At 38.6% G+C, this 17,145-nt stretch overlaps 1 protein-coding gene across 1 annotated transcript in view; it reads right to left on the bottom strand.

Annotated features, from left to right (window-relative positions):
- Nucleotides 1-17,145, bottom strand: part of FOCAD (focadhesin) — a 303,131-nt gene that overhangs the window by 84,627 nt on the left and 201,359 nt on the right. Inside the window, exons 20-21 of the mRNA XM_012554721.2 lie at nucleotides 12,399-12,491; nucleotides 5,110-5,198 (exon numbers count right to left, since the gene is read on the bottom strand). Of these exons, the coding sequence (XP_012410175.2) occupies nucleotides 5,110-5,198; nucleotides 12,399-12,491 (182 nt within the window). The remainder of the gene's footprint in view (nucleotides 1-5,109; nucleotides 5,199-12,398; nucleotides 12,492-17,145) is intronic.

Genomic DNA, 17,145 nt, shown 5'->3' with positions numbered 1-17,145 from the left:
TACCAAGTATGATGTCCTTCTCCAGGGACTGCTTCCTCCTGGTAACATATCCAAAGTACTTGAGATGAAGTATTGCCATCCTTGCTTCTGAGGAACATTCTGGCTGTACTTCTTCAAAGACAGATTTGTTCATTCTTCTGGCAGTCCACGGTATATTCAGTATTCTTTGGCAACGCATAATTCAAAGGCATCAATTCTTCTTCAGTCTTTCTTATTTATTGTCCAGCTTTCACATGCATATGAGGCAATTGAAAACACATGGGTCAGGTGTACCTTAGTCCTCATAGTGACGTCTTTGCTTCTTAATACTTTAAAGAGGTCTTTTACAGCAGATTTGCCCAGTGCAATATGTTGTTTGATTTCTTGACTGCTACTTCCATGAGCATTAACTGTGGATCCAAGTAAAATGAAATCATTTATGATTTCAATATTTTCTCCGTTCATCACGATGTTGCTTACTGGTACAGCTGTGAAGATTTTTATCTTCTTTATGTTGAGGACTAATCCATAATGAAGGCTGTAGTCTTTCATCTTCATCAGTAAGTGCTTTAAGTCCTCTTCACTTTCAGCAAGCAAGGCTGTGTCATCTGCATATCACAGGTTGTTAACAAGTCTTCCTCCAATCCTGATGCCGCATTCTTCTTCATATAGTCCAGTTCTCAGATTATTTGCTCAGCATATAGATTGAATAAGTATGGTGAAAGGATACAACCTTGACGCACACCTTTCGTGATTTTAAACCACACTGTATCCCCCTGTTGTGTTCAAACAACTGCCTTTTGATTTATGTACAAGTTACTCATGAGACAATTAAGCGTTCTAGAATTATCATTCTTAACAAAGGGAAGAAGGATCTGGCAGTCTACTTCTGAAAAAATTGGCCAGGGAAAACCTTATTAATAGCAATGGAACATTGTATGATACAGTGCTGGGAGATAAGCCCCTCAGGTTGGAAGGCACTCAAAATATGACTGAGGAACAGATGCCTCCTCCTCAAAGTAGTCAACCTTAATGATGTGGATGGAGTCACATTTCAGGACCTTCGTTTGCTGATGTGGCATGAGTCAAAATGAGAAGAATCAGCTGCAAATGCTCATTAATTATTGGAACATGAAATGTATGAAGTATGAATCTAGGAAAATTAGAAGTCATTAAAAATGAAATGGAACACATAAAGATAGATATCCTAGGCATTAGTGAGCTGAAATGGACTGGTACTGACCATTTTGAACTAGATAATCATATGGTCTGCTATGCCAGGAATGACATATTGAAGAGGAATGGCATGATATTCATCATCAAAAAGAACATTTCAAGATCTATCCTGAAGTACAACACTGTCAGTGATAGGCTAATATCTATAGGCCCACAAGGAAGGCCAGCTAATAAAACTTTTATTCAAATTTACGCACCAACCACTACTGGCAAAGATGAAGAAATTGAAGATTTTTACCAACTTCTGCAGGCTGAAATTGATCAAACATGTAATCAAGATGCACTGATAATTACTGGTGATTGGAATGCGAAAGTTGGAAACAAAGAAGGATCGATAGTTGGAAAATACGGCCTTGCTGACAGAAATAACGCTGGAGATTGCATGACAGAATTTTTCAAGATCAACAACTTATTCATTGCAAATACCTTTTTCAACAACATAAATGATGACTACACACGTGGATCTCACCAGATGGAATATATAGGAATCAAATTGACTACATCTGTGGAAAGAGACAAGGAGAACCTCAATATCACCAGTCAGAACAAGGCCAGGGGCTGACTGTGGAACAGACCATTGATTCCTCATGTGGAAGCTGAAGAAAATTAAAACAAGTCCACAGGAGCCAAAATACAACCTTGAGTACAACTCACCTGAATTTAGAGACCGTCTCAAAAATAGATCTGATGCATTGAACATTAAAAGACCGAAGACCAGACGAGCTGTGGGATGACATCAAGGACATCATATGTGAAGAAAGAAAAAGGTCATTAAAAAGAAAGGAAGGAAAGAAAAGACCAAAATGGATGAAACTTGATCTCGAACGTAGAGTAACTAAAGCAAATGGAAGAAATGATGAAGTAAAAGAGCTAAATAGAAGATTTCAAAGGTGGCTTGAGAAGACAGAGTAAAAGTATTACAATGGAATGCGCAAAGGCTTAGAGTCAGAAAACCAAATGGGAAGAACACACTTGGCATTTCTTAAGCTGACAGAACTGAAGAAAAAATTCAAGCATCAAATTGCAATATTGAACGATCCTATGGGCAAATACTGAATGCTGCAGGAAGCATCAAAAGAAGATGAAAGGAATAAACAGAGTCACTGTAACAGAAAGAATGGATCGATGTTCAACCATTTCAGGTGGTAGCATATGACCAAGAACCAATTGTATTGAAAGAAGAAATCTAAGCTTCACTGAAGGCATTGGTGGAAAACAAGACTCTAGGAATTGATGGAATATCAATTGAGATGTTTCAACAAATGGATGCAGCACTGAAGGTGCTCACTTGTCTATGCCAAGAAATTTGGAAAGCTACCTGGCCAACCAAATGGAAGGGATCTATATTTGTGCCCATTTCAAAGAAAGATGATCCAACAGAATGCGGAAATTACCAAACAATATCATTAATATCACACACAAGTAAAAATTATGCTGAAGATAATTCAAAAACAATTGCAGCAGTACATTGACAGGGAACTGCCAGAAATTCAAGCCAGATTCCAAAGAGGGCGTGGAACCAGGGATATCATTGCTGATGTCAGATGGATCTTGGCTGAAAGCAGAGAATACCAAAAAGATGTTTACTTGTGTTTTATTGACTGTGCAAAGGGATTCAACTGTGTAGATATAACAAATTATAGATAATACCGGGAAAAATGGGAATTCCAGAGCACTTTATTGTGTTCATGAGGAACCTGCACATAGAACAAGAAGCAGTCATTCAAACAGAACAAGGGTATACTGCATGGTTTAAAGTCAGGAAAGGAGTGCCTCAGGGTTGTATCCTCTCACCATATTTATTTAATGTGTATGCTGAGCAAATAATCTGAGAAGCCTGGATTATATGAAGAAGAATGCGGCATCAAGATTTGAGGAAGACTTCTTAACAATCTGCAATAAGCAGATGACACAGCCTTGCTTGCTAAAGCGAAGAAGACTTGAAGCACTTACTGATGAAGATCAAAGACTACAGCATTCAGTATGGATTACAACTCAACATAAAGAAGACAAAAATTCTCACAATTGGACCAATAAGCAACATCATGATAAATGGAGAAATAATGAAGTTGTAAAGGATTTCATTTTACTTGGATCCACAATCAATGCCCATGGAAGCAGCAGTCAATAAATCAAACAACATATTGTATTGGGCAAATCTGCTGTAAAAGACCTCTTTAGAGTATTAAGGAGCAAAGATGTCACTTTGAGAACTAAGGTATGTCTGAGCCAAGCCATGGTGTTTTCAATTGCCTCAACTGAAAGCTGGACAATGAATAAGGGAGACTGAAGAAGAATTGATGCCTTTGAATTATGGTGTTGGCAAAGAATATTGAATATACCATGGACTGCCAGAGAACGAACAAATCTGTCTTGAAAGAAGTTTAGCCAGAGTGCCCCTTTGAAGCGAATGGCAAGAGTTCGTCTCATGTACTTTGGATATGTTATCAGGAAGGACCAGACGCTGGAGAAAGGCATCATGCTTGGTAAAGTAGAGGGCCAGTGCAAGAGAGGAAGACCCTCAAGGAGATGGACTGACATAGCAGCTGTAACGGTGGGCTCAAGTATATAGCAAGGATTGAGAGGATGACACAGGACCGGGCAGTGTTTCGTTCTGTTGTACACAGAGTCCCTATGCGTGAGAACTGACTTGAAGGCACCCAACAACAACAACCTCCCATGTACTCACGAACACATGCACCCCATGAGTTTCACCTGGGACATATATACTTATGTTATTGTATATATTTTGAACAGGAGTTCTTGGGTGGTGTAAACAGTTAATCACTTGGTTACTAAGCAAAAGGGTGGTTCAAACCCACCCAGAAGTGCCTGGGAAGTAAGGCCTAAGGATTGCTTCTGAAAGGTCACAGCCATTGAAAACTCTATGGCGCACAGTTCTATTCTGACACACATGGGGTCACCATGAATCAGAACTGACTGGAAGGCAACTTTAAGTTTTGGAGAGCATAACAGTTTTACTACCTAGACCATATTATCATTTTCAGAAGATGAAATTATAACTATATGCAAAAGATAATATTAAATAAGAACAAAACCCAAATTCTTAATCCTTAATCTTATATCTAGTGCCATAATGTTTTAAAGTGTATTATCATTTATTTGTTTGCTCTTTGTAATCTGGGAAATGAAACTTAAAATAGAATTAATTAAACACACACACACACACACACACACAAACACTACTTCAGCATTTCTACATATGCCAAGTGTCAGTAAATACAGACCGAAAAACAGTAACCTTTGAACAACTATTTAGATTAAAGCAACCTGTGGCTGTGCGCAAAGCTATTTAGATTCTGGGTACTTTACTTACATTTAGAATGCTGTTACGTTAATCCGACAAGATATTCTTCCCAACCCATGTAACAATCTGAATTGCTTTTAATGTGCCAGCACTTACACATTTCTACATAATATAGTGGGAATTCACTAGAGAGTGTCTGTCAAAGAAATTAAGCCCTGACACGGTAAAGTTGTTCCTAATAGTGAAAATGTCTTGGGACAGGACATGGGGGTGGGGAGTTCCTTGACTAAATGTGAGGTAAGAAGGCAATGAATTGAAAGAGAAAAATAAAATTTTTCATTTAAAAGCATATAAAATAATCAGTTACAGGGGAAAAATAAATCCTTTCCATATCTCATCCTCACTGCTTTAGAAAATGATAAAAAGCATATAAAGTTTATGAATAAATCTCTCCTTATAATTTTATCTGAGGAGTGGATAGAAAATACGCATATCAGATTGTCTATCTTTTCTTCTTCAGGCTCATACAGAAGTTAAAACTCCCAACTTAAAGCCTTTAAAGTAATATCTTCCTTCTCCTTGTTCACCTCCTTGCCATAATGAGCAGTAGAACGCCACCTTCTTACCAGAGCCAGGCTGTGCTTTTCTTGTACTGCACCTCCTCAGGTCCTTCTTTTCCGTGTTTTAACTGTAACTCCAACTCTGCTATTCTTCCCTGCAAAACAGAGCATAAATCAGCATGCAAACTCAATGGTTGAAATTATTTAAAAATTTCTTTGGAAAACTCTTGGATAACAGATGTATCCTTTCCCAATTGGCCTTTAGTGTTCCTGATAGGATAGTAGATTATGAAAGAGGATGTATGAAGGGAGATAATCACATCACTAACCAGGTACTTCTATACACACCAAAGAGGTATGTTCTGGAAAAGTTGCACATTCAGCAAATTAAGTGCAGAGGACTTCATTTTGGGATATCTACTAAAGCAGATTTCAGTATCATAAGCCCCATTCAAAAAATTCCCTAATGGTAATGATCTGTTGTGCCAGTTCACATTCCCACCAGCAGTAAATAAGAACTTTGGGTACTTCAAGTCCTCACCAACATTTGGAATTGTCAAGCCTTCTATCTGGTGGGTGTGAAATGGTATCTCATTACAGTTTTAAATTTCATTTCACTGGTTACTAATGAGATTGAGCATCTTCTCACACATTTGCTGAGTATCTGAATTGCCCATCCTGTCTATTTTTCTACTGGTTGTCTTTTTTTCATTTGAGAGTTCTAGGGTATGTTCTGTGGAATAGAGAGGAAAGTAATGCAGCTTGAAGGGTTAAGGATGTGTGCTCAAGTGTCGGACTACCTTTGTCTAACGACATTTCCACTTATTGGGTGTGCAAATTTGGGCAAGTTACTTCACCTTTCTAAGCTTTAGCTTCCTCATTATAAAATGTAACTGTCTCATGTTATTAGAGGATCATATTTAAAAATGTGGTAAAGTGTTTAATATGGTACCTCATAACAAAATAGTAGCTACTATTATTAGGTTATTAACCAAAGCCCCCAACTCCCCTTAATTTCTTGCGAAACAATCTTTCATGAATATATCTAACCTCTTCTTGAATTTATTCATATTTTTAGTCTGTATAACCTCATGGAGTACAAAGTTCCCAAAATGTAATATCTAAAGTTACATGTCCTTGTATTTCTCTCATATACTCTCAGTTACTAGCCTATGAGCTCACTGCAGGCAAAGAATGTTTAATTAGTCCACGGAGTCTTTGTATTAGCCCTGGTACTGCAGAGGTTAAGAACTCAGCTGCTAACCAAAAGGCCAGTGGTCTGAATCCATCAGCTGCTCTTTGGAAACCCTAAGGGGCAGTTCTACTCTGTCCTACAGAGACACTATAAGTCAGAACAGACTTGACGGCAACGGCGTTGGTTTTGGGGTTTGGTTCTGGCATGCAATGCCCTGGGGCTCACTAGTTCAGATGACGAGTACTCTATTCATATCCTTCATAGTCTGTTTACTTCAACATATCCATCCCTGCCTCCAGATTTTCAAAGATAGAATCCTGGTACTTTCACTCTCCTCTCTGTCTCTTAGAGCAAGGAATTAGAGGTGACAAAACTGTCATCATGTTGATATTGCTATAATATTTAATATCGATATTGGCCTCCCAGGAGGATAGATAAAATAGAAAATAATTTTTATTGCCTGTCTCTGCTAGTTATGTTTCTTAAATTACCTCTTTATTACTCCTAAAATATTTATTTCCCATAATGCTTTCAGAAAAAAGACAAGGAACAGGAAATTAAAAAGCTAAAATCTGCTTAGAAATAAAACACAGGAAAGCTAGTAGCCATAAACCGGTACAACCATTCTATTGTGACCAAGTAAACTTCTTATTGTTTGCTTTCTCAGAGTCTCTGTTCCTTTTAATCCCCTCTTCTGGAATGTCTCTCTAATCCCTTCCACCCAGTCCACTTTAGGCTATTTATTCAGACTCACTTTGCCTTCCAATTCTTAGCCTATTGGTAATAGAGAGATCCAGTGGCACTCAACTCGGTCTTCTCTGCTTCTGGTTAACAGCTATGGTTAAGGGGGGAAACACTCATTGATAGAGAACTGGCTGAAAGATGACCTGAACTTAGATTTTTAGATTGCCTGTAGATTCCAATTATTAATCTATCTATCCCTATTACTTTGTATCTCCAGTCTATATAACCAAGAGCTTGCTTATTATAGTGAGCAATTTCACCTAGCTCCAAATCAAAAATTAAACATTTTTTTAAGAAAAAACAAAAAACCTTACAAATGGTCAGAGAGTTATTTACTGGGGTCATGGTTTCTGACCTTGACTTTGATTTCAGATTATTTTGCAGCTAGCTGATCAACTCAGGAAATAAGTATCTGCAGTTAACCTGCTTTTACATCTCTCTCCTGTTTGAGGTCATATTCACAAGCCCTTAGGGCTCTTCACACAAAGGCTGGTGACCTTAACCTCTTCAGCATCCCACAAGGGCAACAAGGTAAAAATGGTGGTAGAGAACTCCTTTCCAAAATGGTCTCTGAGCTGGCAATCAGCCCACATCTGCATTTTTCATCATAATGGGAAGAAACCCAAATACCTCCCATGTCAACCACATTGATATGCTTATAATTCAAAATCTCAAGTTTTTGTGAGAAAATTGACAATGCTAGACGCAAATGCCTAGGCAGAAGCCACTAATCTTGTTCAGATCTAAAAATGATTCACCTCATAATCAAGCTTTAGGAAGTAAGGTGTTGTTGTTAGTTGCCATTGAGTTGCTTCTGAATCACGGCAACCTCAGGTGTTCAGAGCAGAACTGCTCCATAGGATTTTCAAGGCTGTGACCTTTCAGAAGCAGATTGCCAGGTCTGTCTCCCAAGGTGTCTCTGGTGGGTTCTAACAGCCAACCTTCTGGCTAGTAGTTGAGCACTTAACCATTTGCACCACTCAGGGACTCCAAGAAGTAATGTAGAATGTACTTTTTAGCATGCTCTCTAGGCTTAATAGAATAAAAAATGGCTCCTCCAAATAATCCTTCAGTTTTTTTTTTGTTGTTGATGTTAGGTGACATCGAGTTGGTTCTGACTCATAACTACCCTACATACGACAGAACAAAACACTGCCTGGTCCTTAGTTTACTGCTACAAATTATGCCTAGCTCTAGATGGAAGAAATTATAATTCCCATAAAGAAGTGTCCTCTATAACAAGAATACTTGATATAGACAGAGAGTCTGGCAGTTACTCCAATTCTTCTAAGATGTCATAAATTTTATTTAAGTGTGTGGACTCATTAAAACACTTGTTTAACAGTTAAAATATACAAATGTACTTTCAAGTAAAAGCGATAGCCTAGAATGCATTGATGTACTTTTGGATAACAGTACAGGTCTTCTTATTATAGTCTTATTATAGCATCACCTACAAAAGTACAGAAAGGCAGAATAATTGACTGGTCTTACTAAAAATATATAGCTGGCTTTTCATAAACAGATCTGCCATTAAAACATTAAACCAATTTGCATTATTTATTATTACAGCTAATGATGGTGTTAGGGAAAACGCAAGATTCAGTGGAAAAGGTTGAGGCTCTGCAGACAGACAATTCTGGGTTAAACTCAAGTTCTTTCATTTACTGACTGTTGGGTTTTGAGCCGTTTGCTTTGCTTTGCTTTTCCAGCTAACCCTGCTTCCCCGTCTATAATCTCATTATAGATGGGGTTAATAACACCCACTTCAAAGGCTTTCTGTAAAGATTAATTGAAATAATATGCACTAAGTGTTGGGCACACACTAGTTAGCCAATAAATGTTAGCTTATGAAAAACGATCACGAAGATTTTTTTTTTATCAACAGAGAGTCATCTATAAGAGTTATATCATAATCCTATTCAATTTAGTCTTCCTTTTGCTAAGAGCTAAATGAAATCCTCAGTTCATTCTGCAGGAGGAAGAGCAATTCCTCCCTTCTCCAGCTGCCCCACAGCACTTTGTATATTCTCTACTAAAGCAGTAAAGATACTGTACAGGAATTATTAGTGGCCATGTTAGTCTGTCCAACTGGACATATGAGGAAGGAGTGTTTAATCCCTCTTTGCATCGCCCCACACCCAGCACAGGGCCTGGCCAGGAGAAAGTGCTCCATAAATGTTTGCAGAAGGAAAACACTGCAAAACTATGTATGGAAAAATGTATATTCTAGCTTCCAGGCTCTTTCCTCTTGAACAAAAATTATAACTGGTGTGTATAATCACGTTAAGAAAACATGCAGAAGCATGAGTCACTCACTCATTCACACACGCATCTATTCAACACACAATTGTGTCCAGAGGCTGCTGAGGATAAAATGGAGTAAGCTGAGCAAAAGGAAGCAATGGTTCCAAGAGAACATCTTTAAAATACAGATTCCAATGCAGTTTGGGGAAACATCTAAAACAGTGTTGCTCAAAGTATGGCTGGTAGACTAACTAAATTAAAATCACCTGGCAGTGGGCCTGGCGTGCATAATACTAAGTGAAGTAAGTCAAGCACATAAGGACAAATACTGTATGATCCCTCTCTCATAAGAGACAAGAATAGGTATATATAAAGAGACCAATGCTCATTTGGTGGTTACCAGGGAGAGGAGGGGAGGTAGGAAAAACACGCGTTAGATCGCAGATACTTGTTATTTTTGGTGATGGGAAAAGTGGCACCAAATGTGCATGTAGCGAGCACAGCATGACCAAAGTGAATGATGTTGCTGAGAAGCACTCAAGAGAAAATGATGCCTGTACTAAAGAATCTGACATATATAAGACGGCAATAACTCCAACAAAGACCAAAAAACAGGTGTATGATCACACATAGATAGTACAGGCGAATAGGTATATGCATAGGCACAGATGTGCCTATGTGAAAACAGATAGAAGCATCTATATGTATGTGTAAATACAAATATGTGTGTGTAGGCACATATATTCACTGAAGACACAACTAAGATATTCCTCAGACACAGATTGGTCTTCTATGTTTGAGAGCTGAGGATCGTAGTCTCATGGGACAACTCAGTCAACCGGCATAATATAGTTAACAAAGTTCATGTTCTGCATCCTAGTGAAGTGAATAGTATCTGGGGTCTTAAAGGCTTGCGAGCAGCCATCTAAGATACAACTATTGGTCTCTACTTGTCAGGAGAAAAACAGTAAGAAGGTAACCAAAATCTCAGAGAAGAAACAACTCTACAAGGCTGACAGCCTACATGAGCCACAACCTCATCTACCCTGAGACCAGAAGAACTAGATAGTGCCTAGCTACTATCAGACAATTCTGACCAGGGTCACAATGGATAGTCCCAGACAGAATGGGAGAAAAATGTAGAATAAAACTCAAATTCTTAAAATAGGCCAGGTTAAGTAGACCAGTTGAGACCGGAAAACTCCCTGAGACTATCGCCCTGAGACGCTCTTTAAATCTTGAACCGAAACTCTCTCCTGATTTACCTTTTAGTGAAATAGCAGAGTGCCTCACAAAATGAAGGATATTACAAACCATCTGTATAAGACCGAAAGGTCAACATTTACTCTAAAGCAAAGATTAGAAGATAAGGAAGTAGGGAAACCAGAGTACTGAAATGGAACAATCAGAACACAGTTAAAGAGAATGTTGACACATTGTAAAAAATGTAACTAATGTCACTGAGGAGACCTTGTGGCGCAGTGGTTAAGAGCTAGGCTGCTAACCGAAAGGTCGGCAGTTCGAATCCACCAGTTGTTCCTTGGAAACCCTATGGGGCAGTTCTTCTCTGTCCTATAGGGTGCCTATGAGTCAGAATCGACTCAACAGCAGCAGGTTTGGTTTGCTTTTTTTAATGTCACCGAACAATTTGTGTGGAAATTGTCAAATGAAAACCTAACTTGCTGTGTAAACTTTCACTAAAAACACAATAAAAAATAAATAAATAAATAACCTGGCAACTTGTTAGACATGCAGATTCCTCATCCACTACTCAGTTCTAATTAATCAGAATCTTTGAAGATGTATTAGTTTTATAAATTCTAGACTCAGTAAGTTATGTTGCAGCAAGGTTTTAATGTCAGTTGGAACACCCCAGTGTCTAGAAACTCAGTCATTCCCCCACACCTTGTAATCACCCTCCCCACCACTCCCACCCTTCCACCCCACTTTATATTACAGATGTTTTATTTAATATCATACTTCCTGAGACTCCATGAAAATCTTACTCTGGGCCATAAATTGCTTAAGTATCATCAGATTTTTTTTCCCCTTTGGTCATCTTTAACGATTAATTTTAAGCTACAGAAAAGGGTTGAGCTAGCTGTTTTCCTTTATCGTTAACTGTTCATACATTCCCAGATTAAAATTATTTCTAAATTAAAAAATCACAAACTATAACTTGTTATTGGACTAAATGAAGTCATACTGAGTATGTTGCATGTATTTAGTGAGTATCCATTATGTTTTAGACACTCTGTCACGTTCCAGGAGACAAAAGAGGAGAAAACACGGCTCCTGCCCTCTGGGAACAGAGAGACAACCGGAGGCCCCAGAAACATCGCCAGTGTGATAAGAGCTTCAAAGGAGAGGCCTGGGCACTAAGGAAGCACATAAGAGGGTCGAATGATTCAGTGGGGAGTGGGGTGAAGGGACACGGGTACCTTCCCAGGTAAACTAATCTTAAGAACAAGTAGAAAATTAGATGGGCAAAGAGAGAATGGAAATGGTCTGAGATAGAGGGAACAGTATGTGTATACACCAAGAGGTTAGGGAAGGCATGCTGAGTTTGGGAAAAGAAAGGCATTTAGTAAGCCTAAAACAAAATAAATCAAACCCGTTGCTGTCGAGTCAATTCAGACTCATAATGACCCTATAGGGCAGAGTAGAACTGCCCCATAGGGTTTCCAAGGAGTGGCTGGTAGATTCGAACTGTGGACTTTTTGGTTAGCAGCTGAACGCTTAGCCAATGCGCCACCAGGACTCCTTAGTAAGGCTAGCACATAAAATTCAGAAGAAGGGTTAAGCAAGTCCAACAAGTCCAGTTTGAGGAGGCATAGGTACAAGGGATGATGCTGAGCTTAGCTTGAGACGTGCTCAAGCTGGCCATGCAACAGCCAAGTGGAGACATTCAGAAGGCAGTGGGACACAGGAGAGCAGTGCTCAAGGGGGGAGCTCTGGACTGAAGACACAGATCTGGGAGATATCAGCATGTAAATTTTCAGCGCAACTACCCGTAGGCCTCACACATTCTTTTCTGGGTGAAAATAACCATCATATTTTTGGTAATGCTATTTTCCCATGTGCTTCGATATTAAAAAAAATAGTTGCATTAAATCTGAGATAAGAAGGAGACAGTCCGCAAAAGCAAACCATTCTATGGTTTCATCACCTGTAAAATGGCATGATATGCTCGATTCATATATGCAAGCCAGGCCTGTGGGAGAAATACTGCACGGTGCCACTCCAAGAGCTGAATGTGAACCTGTGGGAAAATGTACCAGGACATAAATTAGACTATATAGCATTAAAAGAGACCAAAATTAAAACTCTACCATCAATTCTTTCTTTCCCTTTATTTAAGTGGTTTAGATTCTAAAGCAAACCAAATCAGTCTAGGATCAGAACCACAAATAAGATCTTTTGGATACTTTCAAAGGAAAAGAGTTTGGAGTCTTATAAAGTCAAAATAAGCCTGGAATTTTCTAAATTAAAGCAAATAAAAACCCTACAATAATAATAAGTTAAGATGTATGAGTAATAAAATCTGTCCTTGAAAATTAGGGGGAAAGTCTGTAAAGCCTCTTGCTAATGTCAGGAAACTAGGTATTGTCTAACAACTCCCCCCAGTAATTTTAAATACAAATAAATATTGCTCATATCCTGTATTTCCAATATGACAATTTCTGAAGTAATAAACTTAAACTGCCAACAGAAATATCATGGTCTGTAGAAACTCTCATGGTAAGAGCATGCAAATGAGGACTGCACCCAGTAAATGGGCATGCCACCAGATAAGTGTCCTTTAATCAATGTGGGTAAACAAGAGAAAAATTATGCATGCCAACACTGAAACCCTGTTTCTGAACAGAGGCCCAGACAAAACATCTGGTTTTCATAGTCATTTCTGTTTCTACCTATTAGTATACGGTTATCTTGTAACAAATCTTCCCAAGGTCTGCTTCTGTTAAAGAAAGAGCACTCAAGAAAAACAGTCACAGTGCATCACATTTCACGTTTCCTGTAACTCAGCTCATCTAAACTCAAACAACTAAAACTGCGGTCTGTGTCCTATAGACGAAAAAAAAGAAGGAAAGACAGACAAATTTAAACATAAATACACTGGAATCACGACAAACCAGAGTGTTTAAGGGCATCTAATTGTATTATAAGAATTAATTTTCCCAAGTGCCTTGTGATAGGGAAGATAACAGCCTTTCTGAATAGAGTTGGTTCCCAAGGTCTTTGGTATTTTCTTTAATCCCAATCTTAGTGTGGTGCAAGGTACTGTGGGAGGATATAGGCTTATCAATCAGTGTCTGCAGAGAGCTTTCTAGATAGTGGGAGAGCCAGAAATGGGCACAAATAAATAGATTATAAGGCAAATTATGATGTGATGGAAGAATCTATGGGACAAAGAGAACAAAGAGATTAATTCTGACTGCTATCACCTCTCATTCCAGGGCTGTGTTTTAAAAACTAGATACTCAAACAGTCTCACTTAACCATGAAATGAACTTCCAAACATTATGAAGACTGGTCTCTTCTTTTTCTGATTAAGTACTTGCTCTGTTGGATGGAAGGAGGGGATTTAACAATATGTCAAAAAAAAAAAAAAAAAAATCCTGTAAGGAACAGGCCCTCCAATGCCTGCTTCTCTTGTTATTCAGGAAGCCAGCTACAACTAGGCTGCATTTCCAGCTGAAGAAGCATAATCAGTCCTAGACCCTGGTCTGCTTCCAAAATGTGGGGAATCTTCTTTAACTTTCTTCCTATTAATTCTGTTCCCTTTTCATAAAATACATTAACTACCTTTAAACCCTACTTTGAGTCCTTGGGTTTAACAGAAACAATATTCAAACATCACAAACAAAGCTTTTATTTTTATCTCTTACTTTAGGACCTCAAAATATTTTTTACTTTTTCCTGCCTAGTAATCCATGGGCATCACTGCACTTCTGAGAACATCCAGAGCCTTGGCAAATTGGCATAAACAACACTGGATGCTTTTAGAAAGAGAATGGTCTCAGTTGCTTCTTAAACTTGAGTTAAAAAAGGGAAGGATTATAGAAAAAAATGTAAAGAAAGCTGAAGAAATCAAACATTGAGCTTTTAAAAATGAAGACACTTATGTCAGGAGACCTATTTAAAAACAGGTTATGAATTGACGGTTCAAGCTAATTCTTCTCCTGCTGCTCCGACAGCACATCTGAAGGTGGGTACAGATGCCAGCCTGAACTCCCCGTGTTTCATGGGATTATACCCACGTCTGAGTGTTCTATGGAGTTAGCTATGAATAAATCTCATCAAAATGCACTCTCTTGCTCTTTCCCTTAATGACAGAGTCTTAGGGAAACAGCTTGAAAACAATCATGTCCTTATGCTCCAATTGTGTCACAAGCAGAAGACAACAAAAACACATTTTGGGATGCTATTACAATTCAACATTTTCAACAAAAAACACATTTTAGGATGCTATTACATTTCAACATACAGTCACTCATGTTGCTTATATTTTAGGATAATGTTGCTAGTTTGAAAAATATCATTCAATTAGCATTTGTTAAATATGGAAAATTATGTATAATTTGCTATACTTGTGAGATGCCTTTGAAGGAAACCCAAATCCACAAAATAATTTCAAATAATGAAACTGCATCCTGGTTATTCAGCAGATGGTTCTCAACCACGATGTCACCAAGTTTTAATGAATGCCTGAAATTTATTTTTCCTGTAAGTAAGTATACATACTTTGGCAATGACAGCTGTCTGATGGACTGTTGAGCTGAGCAGGTCCTACGATTTAGGGAAGAGGAAGCGTTTCTATGTATATGAGACAGTAAGTGTAATGAAACATTATGTATGTACCTAAAAAAGAGATCACATGTAGGGAAATAAGCAAGCAGGGCAAGGAAGAGAAGGGTGCTAATGGTTGGAGATAGGAGCAGGTTACATGGTTAAATAGGGTTATCAGGGTAGATCTTACTGAGAAAGTGAAATCTGAGCAAAAACTTGAAGGAGGTGAGGATGTGAAAACCAAGGTAAGTGCTGGTGGGAAAGTAAAATGGTGCAGCCTCTGTGGAAAACCGTTTGGTGGCTCCCCAAAAAGTTAAACATAGAATTATCATATGTCCCAGCAAGTCTGATTCTACGTTTATATTCAAAAGAATTGAAAACAGGCAGTCGAAAAACTCTTGTACACAAATGTTCATAGTAGCATTATTCACAATAGCCAAAAGATGGAAAACTCAAATGTCCACCAATGGATGGATGGATACATAAATTGTGGTATATCCATACAATGGAATATTATTCAGTCATAAAAAGGAATGAAGTTCTGATATGTGCTACAATGTAGATGAACCTTGAAAACATTACCTAAGTGAAAGAAGCCAGACACAAAAGGTCAGATATTGTATGATTCCATTTATATGAAATATCCAGAATCGGTAAATCCATAGAGACAGAAAGCCAACTAGTGGTTGCCAGGGGCAGACAGAAGAGGGAACGGGGAGTGACTGCTTAATGCATGTGGAGTCCCCTTTAGGGATGATAGAAATGTTTTGGAACTAGATAAATATGGTGGTTATATAACACTGTGAAGGTACGAAATACCACTGAATTGTATTCTTTGAAATAGTTGATTTTATGTTCTGCGAATTTTACCTCAATTTAAAAACAAAATAAAACAAACAAACAAAGTAAGGCAAAGGTCCTAAGGTGGTACATGGCTGACACGTTTTAGGAACAGAAAGAAGGCCAGTGTAACCACAGCAAAGTAAGCAAAGGGGAAAGTGGAAGACAAGAAGGTCAGAGAATTACCAGGGACCCAAATGATACAGGACCTTCTAGATAATTTTTCTAGGACTTGCTTTTACTCTTAGGAAAGGGGGAGCCATTACAAGGTTTTGAAAAGAACCTTGTAAGAGGATAAGTCTGACCACTATATTGAAAACAGACTATAGGGTGCAAAGGTCAAAGCCAAAAGACCTATTCAGAGGATACTGCAATAACGCAGGTAAGAGATGAGGGTGGCTCAGGAGGGCTGTAGCAGTAACAATGTAGAATAATGGTGTTCAAACATTTAGCTATGGATTTTTTTTCCCCACCAGCCTCCACCCATCCCAAATACAATGCCAGGTAAAACACCAATATATAAAACATAAAATAGAGAAGTAAAACTTGTTAAAAAAAGGACAAAGACTGGGAGCTTGAAGTCCAGCCTTCTTGATCACTCAACCCTATTCTGTGGTGGTCCTTATAGTTGTTGTTGTCAGTTGCTGCTGAATCAACCCCTAACTCATGGCGACCCCATGCAAAATGGAATCGGTCTGCTGTGATCCTTAAGGTTTTCACTGGCTGATTTTTGGAAGTAGATCACCAGGTCTTTCTTCATAGTCTTAGTCTGGAAGCTCTACTAAAACCTGTTCAGCATCATAGCTGACAGATGGGTGGTGGCTGTGCTTGAGGTACATTGGCTAGAACCTGAATTCCTATATGGAACATGACAATTCTATGACTGAACCATCATCAAACCCCATGGTGGTCCCTTTGTTATTGTTAGCTGCCATCGAGTTGGTTCCAATTCATAGTGACCCTATGTACAACAGAACGAAACACTGGCTGGTCCTGCACCATCCTCACAATCGCTGCCATACTCCAGCTCACCGTTGCAAACACTGTGTCAATCCATCTTGTAGAGGGTCTTCCTGTTTTTCGCTGACCTTCTACTCTACCAAGCATGATGTCCTACTCCAGGAACTGGTCCCTCCTGATACCATGTCCAAAGTACGTGAGACCAAGTCTTGCCATTCTTGCTTGCAAGGAGCACTCTGGCTGTACTTCTTCCAAGACAGATTTGTTGGTTCTTCTGGTAGTCCATTGTATATTCAATATTCTTTGCCAACACCATAATTCAA

This window comes from Trichechus manatus, unplaced genomic scaffold (genome assembly GCF_000243295.1).
Source record: "Trichechus manatus latirostris isolate Lorelei unplaced genomic scaffold, TriManLat1.0 scaffold00025, whole genome shotgun sequence".
In the NCBI taxonomy this organism is placed as follows: Eukaryota; Metazoa; Chordata; class Mammalia; order Sirenia; family Trichechidae; genus Trichechus; species Trichechus manatus.
The sequence above is the reverse complement of the archived record's forward strand: the minus strand, read 5'-3'. Positions and strand labels throughout refer to the sequence as shown.